Here is a 14,186-nt window from a genome sequence, read left to right as displayed (position 1 = left end):
AATCAGAACCAAAGGGACCCTGAGTGCGTTTGCTACTGTCTCTTTCAGTATGGAGCACTACTCTCATTTCGTACTAATTAATCTTATGTTTAGCTCTCATCCTTGGAATGGTTTTTGTTGCATTTTACTTGTAATTGTTGGTTTCTCCGGAACAAATGCGAGTCTAGAACTGCCCAAAATGAGATCAAACTTAGCTGTGTGCTCACATGTTATACTCTGGCAAACGTTCAGGTGTTGAAACCTTTGCACGTTGTTGCAACTTACAACGACACTAAACAGAGCAGTTGACTTAGTGTTAATGGTCTCTGCATTTTGGAACAAGAAGCAATCTTGATTCTTGTACAAACCTGTTTCTGTAACGGAGCAACCAACAATCAGATGATCAATCGTTTCCCCTTCTTGCTGCACAAAGCACAATCAGCGTCGCCCTGCATGAATGTGAGCAACCAGCAGAAGAGTTTTACGGACCAAGCAACAGATTATTATTACTGGTGGCCCGCCAACATGGCTGCGGGCCCCTGCAAAGCCCAACGTGGCTACACGCCGAGCCCATCCGTGGCGTTCGGTTAGGCCGCAGAGGCGGAGCTCCAGTGTGGGTGTGTCCTCTACAACTCCCGCCGCGTGCTCGCCTCCTCCCCTCGCACCGTGGATCCGCTCCGCCAATAATAAATTCCGGCGAAACTAGTCAAATCCCTCCCCCTTTCGACGTGTCCTCGTACGCGTGGGTGCGAGAACCCACCAGCTCACAGTGCCTTCCCCTCCACCCTCCTCCTCTTGGATCGGGAGGAGCGGAGCCGACGCGAGATTCGGATTTGAATTCCGACGGTTGGGGGGAGGAAGAGGAGGGGTCGCCATGGAGAAGGAGGAGAAGGTGGCAGCGGAGGCTGCCGCGGCGGAGGCGAGGCGGCGGCTCGTGATCGGGGTCGGATTCTGGGTGCAGGGGTTCCGGCTGTTCCCGTGGCTGGGCGTCAACTTCTTCCTCAAGGACGGCATGGGCGTCGCCGCCTCCTCGCTGCAGATCCTCCAGGCCTCCGCCAACCTGCCCATGGTCGCCAAGCCGCTCCTCGGCCTCCTCTCCGACGCCGTCCCCATTCGCGGGCACCGGCGCCTGCCTTACGTCGCCATCGGCGGTACGCCCACTCCTCCATTCCCCATTACTAATCTGCTCTTGCATTTCCTGCCCAGATCCCAAACCCACCTCTGCCGTTACCAATTCACGTCGTCGTCATCTTATTCTCCTCATAAGTTTCCAGAACTTATTTAAAAAATTACTCCCCAAATATGCAATAGCATCTCTCTATCTCTCCTTTTGCGCTGTCTTCACAGTGACAGAGTAACCACCCTTGGATCTTTTACATTCTTTTCTCTCATGTTGTTCGTACATGTGGGTCCCATGGCAAATGACACCACCGCAAAGAGCATGCTCACGCGCCGCCCTGTCCTCTTATTCTTCTCACCCGTTCCTTTTGTTCTCTTTCACCTTTTCTTTTTTTTTCCTTCCAATTACCATTCGCCTTTACCTCCTTTTCCGATTTGCCTTTCAAAAGCAACCACTTTTACACGGTGTTCCACCAAATTTGCTCTCTTGTTAATGTTACACATTCGCAAATCATCAAAGCAAGAAAGTTCCTAACCAAACTAGAGCAGGCATGAATGTGCTGTCAGCTTTTGATGCAATCCTTGTTGTCCACCTCAAAATGTTTTCATGCACACGACAAGTGTCATGATGAAATTCTTCAAAGATGGCGAAGCATCTTGTTCCAATGGACCCAAAACATAAAGCTGTAGATGCACGGATCATAATTTTAGTCCAGGTTTCAACTTATAGACACCACGTAACAATTAGGGAACATCACTCGATTCATTGAATTTCAATTCAGCTCAGCCTACTTAGCTTCATGTGTAAATCGCATCAGTTAAGTAACAGAAAATATGATATGAGAGATACTCAACGGAAGAAGCCAAGGGAATCCAAAGGACTGAGGCTTCATACCAAGAGATTTGGGCTGTTTTGTCATTTCTGTATTTTTAAGTCACTTGATGAATTAATGGGCATCATTAGTATGAGGCCAAGGAGGATCTTGACAGGACAAAAATTGGAAACTAATAGGCACAGCTGACGCTCGCAACCAGGCATCGAAGGACATTTCTGTAACTTTTAAAAACATAAATATCCCTACCAATGACTCCATTCTCCAGAAATGCTTATATTGTATCGCACTGCTACTGTTTATGACTGGAGTGAAAAATTATCATGCTAACCTGCCTTTTCCTTGTTTTGGTTGCAGCTCTCTTGCAGGCAATTTCATGGTTAGCGATTGCCCTCTGGCCAGCAATTTCCCTTCCGGTTCTTACCATTTTTCTCCTCTTGAGCAACTTTGGTGCTTCCATTTGTGAGGTTGCCAATGATGCCATAGTAGCAGAGGCCGGGAAGCAAGTGACCTCTTCCTCAGGGTCAGGTCAGCTTCAATCCTTTGCTTGGATGTTTGGCTCTTCTGCTGGTGCTTTGGGAAATCTCCTTGGTGGCGTTGCTCTCAGCTATTTTTCTCCCAGAATCATGTTTCTGTTTTTTGCAATCCTTCTCGTGATCCAGTTCTTCACAACTGTGGCTATACCTGAGAGCTCTCTCAAACTCCCAAGGGCAGCTACCAATCTATCGGCACTCACCAGCATCCGTAAGCAAGTCAAAGAGCTGTCATGCGCCCTGTGTATGCCTGAAATGTTTTGGTCAATCATATGGTTTACATTATCGTACACCGTCATACCTTTTCTACTTGGGACCATGTTCTTCTATCAGACTGAAGTGTTAAGACTAGACTCATCAGTTATTGGCTTATCAAAGGTGTTTGGGCAAGTGGCTCTCTTGGCTTGGAGCATGTCATACAACAAGTACTTCAAAACAATGTCTGCCCGTAAGGTCCTGTCAGTTCTGCAGTTTGCCCTAGCGCTCATAATGTTGTCAGATGTGTTGTTCGTTCAGGGAATATACAGGAAGATCGGAATACCAGACTCCATATACACAATTGTCTTCTCTGGGTTGTTCGAGGGTCTTATGTTTTTCAAGGTGCTGCCCTTCAGTGTTCATATTGCAAAACTTTGCCCTGCTGGCTGTGAGGGATCAGTAATGGCCTTTGTTATGTCTGCACTTGCCCTTGCCACTATTGTCAGTGGCTATCTTGGAGTTGCTCTTGCTGCCTTCATGGGAGTATCTGGAGATGATTTTTCAGCACTGCCTGCTTGCCTGTTGATTGAGGCTGCATGCACGATGCTACCATTGTGTTGCTCGTCATTGATCAAAGAGAGAAGAGAAAAGGAGAAGAAAGAAGAATAGACTACATATATATCATCTGGAGATTGTGTAATGGTGACTGTCGGGCTTTACCCTAACCTTTTTTGTCCAGTTCAATTCTATAAAGTGATCACCTCCGGCAGAAAGAAAATAGAAGATTAGATTCGTCAGGTGCTAAAACCTCTAAAGCTTCGACAGAACTATCGTCTAGCAAAGAGCATATATGTACATACAAGTTTGCTGCCATTCTTCTACAGATGAAGTATTACTTTTATGTAACTAGTTTCCATACGTTGTTTAATGTACCTTGGTTTGCTTGTTAAATGTGTTCTACATGGACAGTTCAATTTGCATATGTTGCGTCACTACCAATGTTTGTGCGCCTCTCCCACAAAATGTAATCTAGTGGCCATACTGTTTGACGATTGGTTATGTACTTATGTTCATTGTTATGTCTAATATGTGGCCTCCTGAAGAGAACATCACAGAGGTGAAGGAAATAGGCCAGATGCTGCAATGATCTTGTCGGCTTGCTGTGTTGTTTCTTAAAAAGGGGAAAACCCGGTAGTGTTCTGCTGTAGCCGTTGCAAAATGTTTTTGAGATACGCTGGCTTGTGAACTTTTGGTAGTTCCTTTTACAACTCAATTGTCATAACACCACCTACATATTTGTTATCCAGAATCAGTCATCCCTGCTCTTTTGTAAGCACGATCTGATAAGATTTCAAGAAACACATGAAGTTATTCCTGCTAAAGTTCATTCGGTAGTCAAAGGTTGTAGGGAGTTCACAATGCAACATAGCTGCTTGCTGTTTCAGAGCGCAACTACGCCTCAGGTACATGGAATTTGCCAGAGGAAATCTTCAGCCGGGTGCGGAATGCACCCGTCTAATCCTAGTCTACGATGAGTTTAGGGGAGATTTAGGAATGCTTGATCAAAGGAGGGACGAATACGGAAAAGACACGGGAATTTAGAGTGTTTCGGGCCGCCGGAGCGTAAAACCCTACGTCCACTGTGTGTTATATTGCTTGTGAGTATGTGAGTCTTGTGTGTTTGTGGACATGAAAAAACTTATGTCCTAGCAGGCGCACTCTCCCTTTTATAGGCTAAGGGGAGTGCATACACTGAGCGGGGCCCCGACAGGTGGACCCGGCTATACATTAAATAATGCACAGACTGGAGCCTGTGATGCGAGAGATCCAGAGATCTTCCTCTCCAGCTCCTTCCTGTAGCCCTCTCGATCGAGAAGTTGATGTGCGTATCTACAGCCAAGATATGGTCATGTGCCACCTTACCGGCACAGTACCTGCTGTCAGTGTTACGCGCAGTGGAAGACGTGCTGTCACTGTTGGGTTAGTACCCTCTGACAAGCGAAGGGGCTGCATTGACCCGCCGCGCTGACGCCTCCGTGCACACTGTGGCAGCGCACGTTTCAGCTCTCCTGCAGCAAACCATCATTACCCCTTGCTCACGCGCGCGGCGCTGTGATGTGACTATACGCCGCGCGCCAGCGTGCAGAGCACAGTGACGCGACGCGCCGCCTTGGAAACAGGCGGCCTTACCGTGGTGTCAGCATACGTGCCCAGTGTGTCAGTGGGCAGGCCATGCCTTGTCTTGGGCACGCGCAACCCACCTACCCGCATTTAATGCAGCAGTTGGGCTGGCGTCCCACGGAAGGCCTTCTGCCACGGGCACGTGGTGGCACCGGACCCCTTCCCGTGGGGAAGGGAGGTCTGGGCCCCCAAGGCCAGTCCGGGTGGACAGGCCCATAGGGGTCTGGCACTCACATGTGGCGGCGCCGGACCCCCCCCCCTCCCCCGGGGTCCGGGCCTGTGGAGGCCATTCCCGAGCACCCTGTCCTTGTGGGTACGTGGAGGCGCCGGACCTATAAGAGCACGAGGGGGGAGATCCGGAGACCATGATCCCAGCTGTCAGGCCCAGGCCGTACTCCTCGTCACCCAAAGGGCAAGGGCGAGGGCGCGGATAATCTTGCGCCCATCAGGTTGGACACTCTGTCAGACGGCTCACTGGCAAACAAGGCCCGCGGATATGCAGATCTACTCGCAACGGACTACCCCGACCTTCTGGTCGTTGAGCAGCTCCTTGGCGACGATCGAGGAAAGGTGGCCGAACATGCGGTGGAGTGCGTCCGCCACGATACGCTTGGCGCACACGCCAGAGCTGGACTACCTAGCAGGAGGTACCCCTGTCCGTATGTACCGACATAATTCAACTCCAACAAGATAAGAATCCTGTTCTGAAAATAATAGCATCCACTTTCATCTTAAAATAAAAACCTTGAGCTGTGTGCCATCATGTGCATCAATGTTTTCAAAACATGTGCATCATCATGATTGAAAATTCCTAGTTTCACGAATGTTTTTCATATAATTTCATTCAGCGACACTAATTTGTTTAGCTGTGTGTTTCCAGTAGTTGGGAGTAGCAGATGCACATGATCCCTCGGTCCCTCCAGTATAACACCGTACTAGCTTAGGCTTTGCTGTAGTCTAATGTTATCGGGACCATAAAATTGGCACTTTGGATTCATGATGGTTCCAAGCTGTGCCATTACCATCCAGGGTCATGATCTTAGTTCCGCCATGTCCATTCACAGCAAAATAGTAACGGAATCTACTTGACATATAACCTACAAATCTGTTACAGCCAGGTTATTTGAACCCTTTTGATTCATGGTTTCATGGGACGCATATTAAACTATAAATAACAAAATAACAATTGGTATTATTAATTGCTATTGGCTCCACAAGGGGAAAAAAAAGGAAATGCGCCTTGAGATATTACACGTTAAATCTGAAGCCTGAACTGTGCAAACAAAACAAATATTCAAAGGCACTTTCTATTGCGGTTCAAAAAGCAACAGGTCTGTGTACTATCTGTTAACTACAAGAAAATCAGCACCAATTGGTAAATGATCACTAGGATGTTGAAAGTTGGGCAGGCCTCCTTGCACATCCGCAGAATCCCCTCGCGGCAAACAAAGTAGGCTAGTAGGTTTTATTGAACTACCGTTCGACAAGAATATGTAGTCCAGTGTTCCAGTAAAACCAGGAGTGTAGTTTGTAAACTCTGGCTCCCCTCCATTCGCAGCATAAAGGCTGCGTAACTTGATCGGAGCTTCATCTGTAGATTCTATGTTGGCTGATACAAGATAATTGTATACCTGAAAATTGTAGTACTTAATCAAATGAGCTGGGACTGTTTGACAGATTATGTTCATCATAAAACCAATATGCCACACACATGACTGGATTAAATATGAGCTGCTATGCATAAAGTTTCTAATATCATTCAGTGGAGCATGGATCTACAGCTCTGTCCATTCGTTATAAGATATGTTACAAGCCATGTGGTCCACACATGTCTCAAAAAAATGTAATACACTCAATAATAGGATTGAAAAAGGACTCAGAATTTTTTCTCGAACACACAGGAGAGCTGCGTATCTTTATATTAAGAAGAAAGGAAAGGGTTTAAGAAACCCAAAACACAAACAAACAGTAGGTAGAATCATCTTATAATAGAGGTGATTCTACCTATTATAAGACGGTTCTACCTACACTTTGTATTACACTAGATAACAAGAACAGCAAAAGCATAATATGATGCTCTTTTAAGCGAGTCAGCTTCAAAAAGCAATGAAATAAATGCAAGGCATACCTTGTCACATGGGGTTGAATTGAAGTCACCAGCAATGATCACTGAAGGTTTACAATTAAATTTATTTGAGATGAGTTGCTCAAACTGAGAGACTCTCGAAAGAAGATACTTTGCCTGAGCCAACTTTACATCAATCCATTCTGGGTCCCTACAGAATTATGCATCAACCAGAAGGTTATACATTTGCCGGAAACAGCTGCCAACGAATACAGCTAAAATCAAACACAACAAAAATATGCAGTGAATTATGAAAGCATCTTCCAAAGAGAGTGGAAATTTCTGATTGTTTCACTTGCCAATAAATATGTGTATTCGCCACGATTAAAATGTGATCAGAAGGATCACTGAGCTTGAAAGCTGCGAGTAAACCAACACAGTCGCGCTTCAATCTTACGCGTGGATCATTTGGATCTCCACGCTTGCTATTATCTGGCTTTGCATTCGTGTCTGAAAAAGAGGGGGGGGGGGTGGACAGCATGGATTATTAAAGTCAAGCATCAAACCAGGGAAGAGATAATAAAGTCTACGTACAGAAAAAAGCTACAGCATGAGGTTGGGTTAGTCTGTCTACTCACTAGATACTGATATGCAATGCATCTCCAATGATAAATCTATTAAGAGCTATGAACAAAACGAAGAACCCCCTTGACGGGTCCAGGGACCCGGGGTCCCCAGCGGATCCGCCTCCCGCTGACATTCAAACTAGCCTAAATACAGCACCCGGAACGAACGTCCACCTTCACAGGCCACGGCTTTGTTCAGGCCGCCCAGGTCCATGATCCCAACAGACCGGCCGGTCGGGAAAAGCATGGCTCGCGTCCCGACCTAGGAGACGATCGGGGACTGGGTCCGTACCACCGCTCCAACTGAGGTCCCCGGACCAGGCTCCGCCTTACGCGTGTCGCTATCCCCGACCAGCGAGACCGAGGACAGCCGGACCCTACGTACTGGCGTGCGTACTGGCGGGCCCCGGGAACAGGTGTGACGGATAAGGATGCACGACGAAGTCAACTTGCCGTACAGGCCAACCACTCCCCCCACGGGGATTGCAGTGCCCCTCGCTGCCACAGCAGGGAGGCACTGTTTCACCTGACCGTCCTTCTGAGTGGACAGGACGCAACGTCATCACAATGCGGCGGACACGCCTCCATCACAACGGAGTGATGGGGCGTAGCGCCAGGGACGGAGCGTGACTACCGTACCGTACTTATCATCGCACACTTGCCCCCCGACCGATGGAGCATGACGCACAAGGACAAGATAAGACGGCCACCCCACGACGCAGGACTTGGACGGTGGTCATCGGAAGGCCCCAATTGATAGAGTTGGCGGTCCCGACTGACAGAGCTGGCGACTCCGACTGGCGAAGCAAGGAACACTCTCTCTTTCTACCTCACTCTTTCTACCTTTGGTTTCCCTATAAAGGAGACCCCCTTGGACTATAAAAGGGAGGGTCAGCCGCCTAGAAAAGGGAGAAAAAAACCAAACCAGACCAAAACCCAAGAGATTCATCCTCCACTCGAAAGCTTGTAACTCCCCAACTCTCACGAGCACCTAGGCTCAAGCAATACATCTGACCGACCCTCGACTGGACGTAGGGCACATTTGCCTGAACCAGTATAAATCTTGAGTCATTGTGTGCTAGGCCACCTCCGATCACGACGCACAATACACACTTCGAGTAGGTTAGCTGCCGGCCATTTCCAGAACCGACAAACCTCTTCTAACATATAACTTGCAAACATGTTTAGCCCATTTTACAACTTCGAAGATTTATATCCCGCTGATAGACAACCGCACTGTAAGTCAGGATAGTATTATACTCAGATACAACTCCCATTACCTTCTTCTAGTGAAGAATTATTTGGCGGGGCAATATGTACATGATCACTATGAACATATTTTTCCACTAAATCATTGTAATGTATTCCTTCTTTCTGCACCAGTTCCGCACTGCAAAGATAACAGAGTCAAAAAAGGGGGATGAACTAAAAATACTTCTGCAATGTACACGAAATTCGCAAGCTACTAGAAAACCCAACATTTTCCATGTCCAACTTTCTAGATCATTAGTCATTCATTCACAAGATATGTGTTCCCAAATTAAAGACCAGAGCCAATGATGATCAGTTTTCATGTGAAACCAACAGTGATAAATTGGATGCAAGAGAACTCATATTTTGATGGGTAAAGTTTAGCATTACTTATTCCTGAGATCACTAACTGTTGTGACGTATATAACAATCAAGGGAATATCGGTACCTTTTTGGTTTATAGAATATACCACAGCCGTCCCGTTTATCTCCAGATCGCTGAATGTAAATACTTGAATATCCAGAATTTTCCATGTTTTTCTTGTAGAAGGTATCGTATTCATCCAACTCCTGTGAGAGTCACATGAATTATGTATTGCCTTACTTACAAGCATGAACAAGAAGAGAATCATTCCACACAATAGAGAATGACCATGAACAGTAGCTATGCTAGCATCCCCAAAAAAATTATGCACGAATAGGAAAAGAATAATTTTACACCACATGCAATAGAGTTGGAATCTAATTGGACAAAACCAGGGTCCAGTTTGTTAAATGAAGACATGTCAACCTAACATTACATCACAAACCCCTACTGGGCCATGTCGTGCATGCCATATAGTGAGGGGATGGAATTGCTTCAAAAGACATAAGCACATGTATCGTATCATACAATAAGCAAATGAAGTAAATTGTGCTACCTGTTATCACCCCTGGGTGCCAAGGAACAGAAGGAGAAGCTGTGGACAGAGGATAAAGACAGGAAAGCAAGGAATACAGAGAGGATTCAGAGGAGTACAGGAAAAGAAGAAGTTGGGGGGTACAAGATGGCACACACAAGGTAGGATCTATATTTGGTCAGCTGCGCAAATCAGCACAATTTGTTGGTTTTCTTCCTATTCATTCTCTACGGAAAAATTTAGGACGCTACCCTATATAGGAGTACTAAATAAAAATAAAATTTGAGCTGAAAAGCCAACATCTCATCTCATCTCAAAGCCAACATATTCTGTAAAGTGACTGTAAACACTAAATAGTACTTCCTCCATCCTATGAAGAGTGCAATCCTGCATTTGAAAAAAATCTCATAAAGAGTGCAATCATAGGAATTGGATCTCAACTATCTGCCTAATTAAGTGGTTAGATTTGATTTGCATGCCAAAACTAACTGCATGTGGCCAACAAATGAGGGCATGAGAGTCTTTTCACGCCACCGCTAATCTGTCTGAAAAAGACTAGAATTGCACTCTTCATGGGACGGAGGGAGTACTTAATATGACCACAGAATGACAAAACAGAAATGAGTGTTATTATTAGTTGAAAGTTCACAATAAGGGCCCACCTGTATACACATGAGGTCAGCATCGAAACTCTTGAGTTCTGTTAGAACAGCTTTGGATCGAGATTTCCACCTATTTTGCAAACATGAAAGAGAAACATAAGTTAGGGGCAGGAAAAGGAACATCGCTGTGACACTCAAGGGTATCCCCTCCCACCAACCCAAGCCCACACCCACCAAGATAGGCCGAACGTTTACAGCAGTTAAAAGGCAAGCTTGATTGTAGTAATATCTTTACATTTTAATGCATATCTATAAATTCAATAATATTTTTCATGTCAATACAGAAACTTGCAAGGACACTATAGTGTAAACCTTGTTAGTGAAACCACTGATGGCATCTACATAAAATTTGATGAATGAGAACAAACTAAAATATATGATTCAAAGAAGTTCTATAATTTTGTAATTCCCCCAAGTGAACTTTCGATTAAACAATGAAAACTATGAAGTTTCTATGTCCCATGGGCAGCCATTTAGATAGCTACCCATGGGCAGCCAGATATGTCCCATATTGTCTATAGCTGTTTCAAGAATTTAATATTATAAGTTTATGAGCAACATCTAAATGCTGTATTTCTTAGCAAACACTCTGTCCAGTTTGATCAAAGGTTGCTGGGATACCATTTATGGCACCAAATTCATGTATATTTCAGTATCATTTTGTTCCACTTATGAAGCATCATAGTTCAAGTAAGCCATATGGAATATTTAGACCAGGAATATTTTCCATTCCTTCCTTTGTCATACACCATGACTATACAGCATTATACTGGGCTCATAAGCACCATGATTGTATGGAAAATCCAATAGAACATTACAAACAGCTAGTCAGTCGAGCTTACTTGAGGCACGCAGATGGAGAATGCGGGAAAAATGTACTCTTAACATAAACCTGCATAGCAGAGCAAATTATTAGGCGCGGATGGCAACGCACCAGCATCAATCTATGGCCCCGTTTATTTCAGCTTATTTTGGAGTCTCGATTCTCGATTCTGTGAGTCATCCGACTTTTGAATTTTCTAAAATCGAGCCTTCAAAATCTAAAATAATCGGAACCAAACAGGGCCTATGCCCAAAAGCTAAGCAACATCAGAAAGTAAGCACGGCCATACCTGGGCCAAGATGTTGTAGGAGACCAGCCGGAACTGATACCCTGCAGCCCCTGGAACCAAAACCCGAAACGATGTTAACATCAATCGCACCGGAGTTCCACTGTTGCAAGCATGAGTGATTAGCTTCGTTTAGGATTTCAGGCTGACGAGTACTGACCGGCATCGGTTTGGGATTCAGATTGCTCCGTGGGGAGGGGGGCGAACCTGGGGTGCGCCTGCGTGCTCATCCGCCGCTTGCAAACCCTGATTCGCGGATCCGCTGAATCGTTAGAACGAAGGAGGCGAGAGAGGAAGGAAGGAGCTGGGGTTAGGGATGGGGAGTGCCCTCACGGGAGACAGGGAAGCCGGCGGCCGCCGGGAGGAAAGGGGTTGGGCGCGGATCTCGAGCAGCGACGAAGGAGGAAGAGAGGGAGGGAAGCTGTCCACGCCGTCTGGGGTTTTAGCATCGGTAGCTTCCGGCTGGATACCGGCTTTCCGCCGCCGCCGACGAGACGGCTCTGCCTCCGACGATGACGATATGTTTGAATCTGATCTGGTAAGTGGTCCCACCTGTCAGTACGTCTACGGTCTACACGCTTTTTAGTTTTTGAGGTCGCGTCAGATGTCAATGTCATCACTCAAAAGAAGAAGGGACGACGGATGAAAACGTTTCGAGACTGCGTGCATGAACGAATTCCCTTTCAATAGATCTCAAAGTTTAAGCCATTTAAAGCTTAAAATTCTTTAGAGTTATGCCGCTGGACCATGTTTGTTTATATAATTTTAAATATTTATATTAAAGTTTTGCCAAGATCTGAGATGCTTTATGTGTAGTTTTACTTGTGTTTTATGACAAAAATGGATAAGATTCCGTCGAATGTCAAGAAACAACAACATAATGTTGAATGCGTGAAACTAGAGCATCATAAGTTGAAAGGAAAAATCATTTTACTCCACTTTATAATGTCTATCTCATGTTACTTTTTTGCTGAAAGAGAAAGAAGTAGGGTTCCGATGCTAAAAGTATAGGGATTATGCGCGGAGGGATGTCACGTCACATGTGGATCCAACATGATAGACCCTCAAATGTTTCTTTCCATATTTATGAATGCAAGTTGCTGCTGCTCTCTGCTTTCCACTATTAAAATAATCATCATCATGAAAAGTTGGTCTTGGTATGTAAGCGATGAAAAAAAATTGAATAAAAAATTCATGCTATAGTTCCCATCGTACTAGTTAATTTAAAAGTGTATGCACTATCGTACTAACATAAACGATGGATTTTTCATTATAAGTAAATGATGCGACTTAAAGTTCGTTTACCTGACGACTTGAAAACCTACTTGGTCCCTTTGTTTCGGAATGTTGGTTGTTTTTAATTCCGTCCCAACTCTAATTCTTTTTTCACTTTGAACTAATTTTAAAAAATACTCACACCAAACTAGTTTCATTAAATTCACTATCAAGTCTTGATAGTATATTTATTTAATATTATTAATGTTAATATATTTTTTATAAACTTTATAGAAGTTAAAAAATTTGATGTAGGATACCATAATACAATATGTATTTTTGAAAAGGGAGTATCCGACTACTTTGCTGAAAAGCACCTGAGCAACATTATCTTCACAAATTGTAGAGCCCGAGGGGTCTTCCGAAACGGCTTCAGAGGTGTGAAGCCAAAATCAGTAAAACCAAAAAATAGTAACTTCATCCGATTTCTAATTCATTTTTATCGCAGCTTACGAAACGATTTCATACTACAATACGTTGATTTATGCAAAATAGGTGAAGCCGAGGCCGGTAAAAGCTCCGGGGCTCGCATCACCGTTGCCCGCGTGAGAGGGCTAGCAAGCTGAGCAAAATTCACAGCGACTTGCTCGGCGAAGCAATTTTGAAAACTTCCGGCTCACCAGGACTAGCCGTTCTGTTATCGGCCTGCACGGGCAGTTAAAAACAAGGCAAATCCAGCAGGCCGTACGACATGGCTATAGGCGAGCCGGAACGACCACGGGCCACGAGAAGATTTCGAAACCGAAAGCCGGCGCGCGCTCGCTCGCCCGCGGCCCCGGACTTGGACTGGATCCAGCCATCCGCCGCGCGGCGCCGAACACGCGGCCCTCGCGCGGCCGCCTCGGCCGGGCGCCACGCCAAGGGCCATGGCCCCGCCCGCGGGGCGCGCGGCCGGCTGCCGTGGTGCGTGGGCGGCAGGGCCCGGGAATGCGGCAGATGGCTGGCCCGCTGCCTGGCTGGGGGGTTGTCTGTGTGGTCTCGGTCTCGTCCTCGGTCCTCGCCGTTCTCTTTTCTCGTGGCCTCGTGGCGCCACATGCGGACAAGCTGCTGCTGCCTGCTGGGGCTCTCGGCCGTCACGCTGCTACAGGGCGCCTTGCCTGGTGGGTGACCGCCGCGCTGGATCCTGCGTGCAGCGGGGGGCCCGCTTGGCGGTTCTGTCCCTGCACTGCAGGCTTGCAGTTGCAGCAACGGTTTATCCTCTTCGCGGCTCTCGAGCTTTGACTGTTGACTCGCATCGGCTACATGCATATTTGAATATGCATGTTTGAATAAAGTGATTAAAAGTAGTGACTAAATTTTAGTCATCTTCTATTTACATCAAGTGATTAAAATTCCAAACAAAATAATCAAAATAAGAGGTAAACCCTCTCAACTTCTCCTCCTTTTAGCTAACAGTTCTAAAAAATATTTTTAGTCACTTTATTTGGAACTTTAGTCCCTAGTCAGCTTGCTTTAG

The 14,186-nt window shown here is 45.8% G+C and overlaps 2 protein-coding genes across 2 annotated transcripts; one reads left to right on the top strand and one right to left on the bottom strand.

Annotated features, from left to right (window-relative positions):
• Window positions 1-577: 577 nt before the first annotated feature.
• Window positions 578-3,769, top strand: LOC112887895 (probable folate-biopterin transporter 7). Its single transcript, XM_025954183.1, has 2 exons — window positions 578-1,130; window positions 2,289-3,769. The coding sequence occupies exons 1-2, from the start codon at window positions 854-856 to the stop codon at window positions 3,329-3,331; spliced, it is 1,320 nt and encodes a 439-aa protein (XP_025809968.1). The 5' UTR covers window positions 578-853; the 3' UTR covers window positions 3,332-3,769.
• A 2,237-nt stretch (window positions 3,770-6,006) lies between these two features.
• On the bottom strand, window positions 6,007-12,001 carry LOC112886907 (carbon catabolite repressor protein 4 homolog 4-like). Its single transcript, XM_025952930.1, has 10 exons — window positions 11,789-12,001; window positions 11,616-11,701; window positions 11,459-11,508; window positions 11,189-11,238; window positions 10,347-10,416; window positions 9,234-9,355; window positions 8,815-8,924; window positions 7,268-7,418; window positions 6,972-7,119; window positions 6,007-6,474 (listed from the first exon to the last, which is right to left on the bottom strand). Exons 1-10 carry the CDS (start codon window positions 11,902-11,904, stop codon window positions 6,184-6,186), a joined length of 1,194 nt encoding a protein of 397 aa, XP_025808715.1. The 5' UTR covers window positions 11,905-12,001; the 3' UTR covers window positions 6,007-6,183.
• Window positions 12,002-14,186: the final 2,185 nt, after the last annotated feature.

Source organism: Panicum hallii, chromosome 3, assembly GCF_002211085.1.
Source record: "Panicum hallii strain FIL2 chromosome 3, PHallii_v3.1, whole genome shotgun sequence".
Classification (NCBI taxonomy): Eukaryota; Viridiplantae; Streptophyta; class Magnoliopsida; order Poales; family Poaceae; genus Panicum; species Panicum hallii.
The sequence above is the reverse complement of the archived record's forward strand: the minus strand, read 5'-3'. Positions and strand labels throughout refer to the sequence as shown.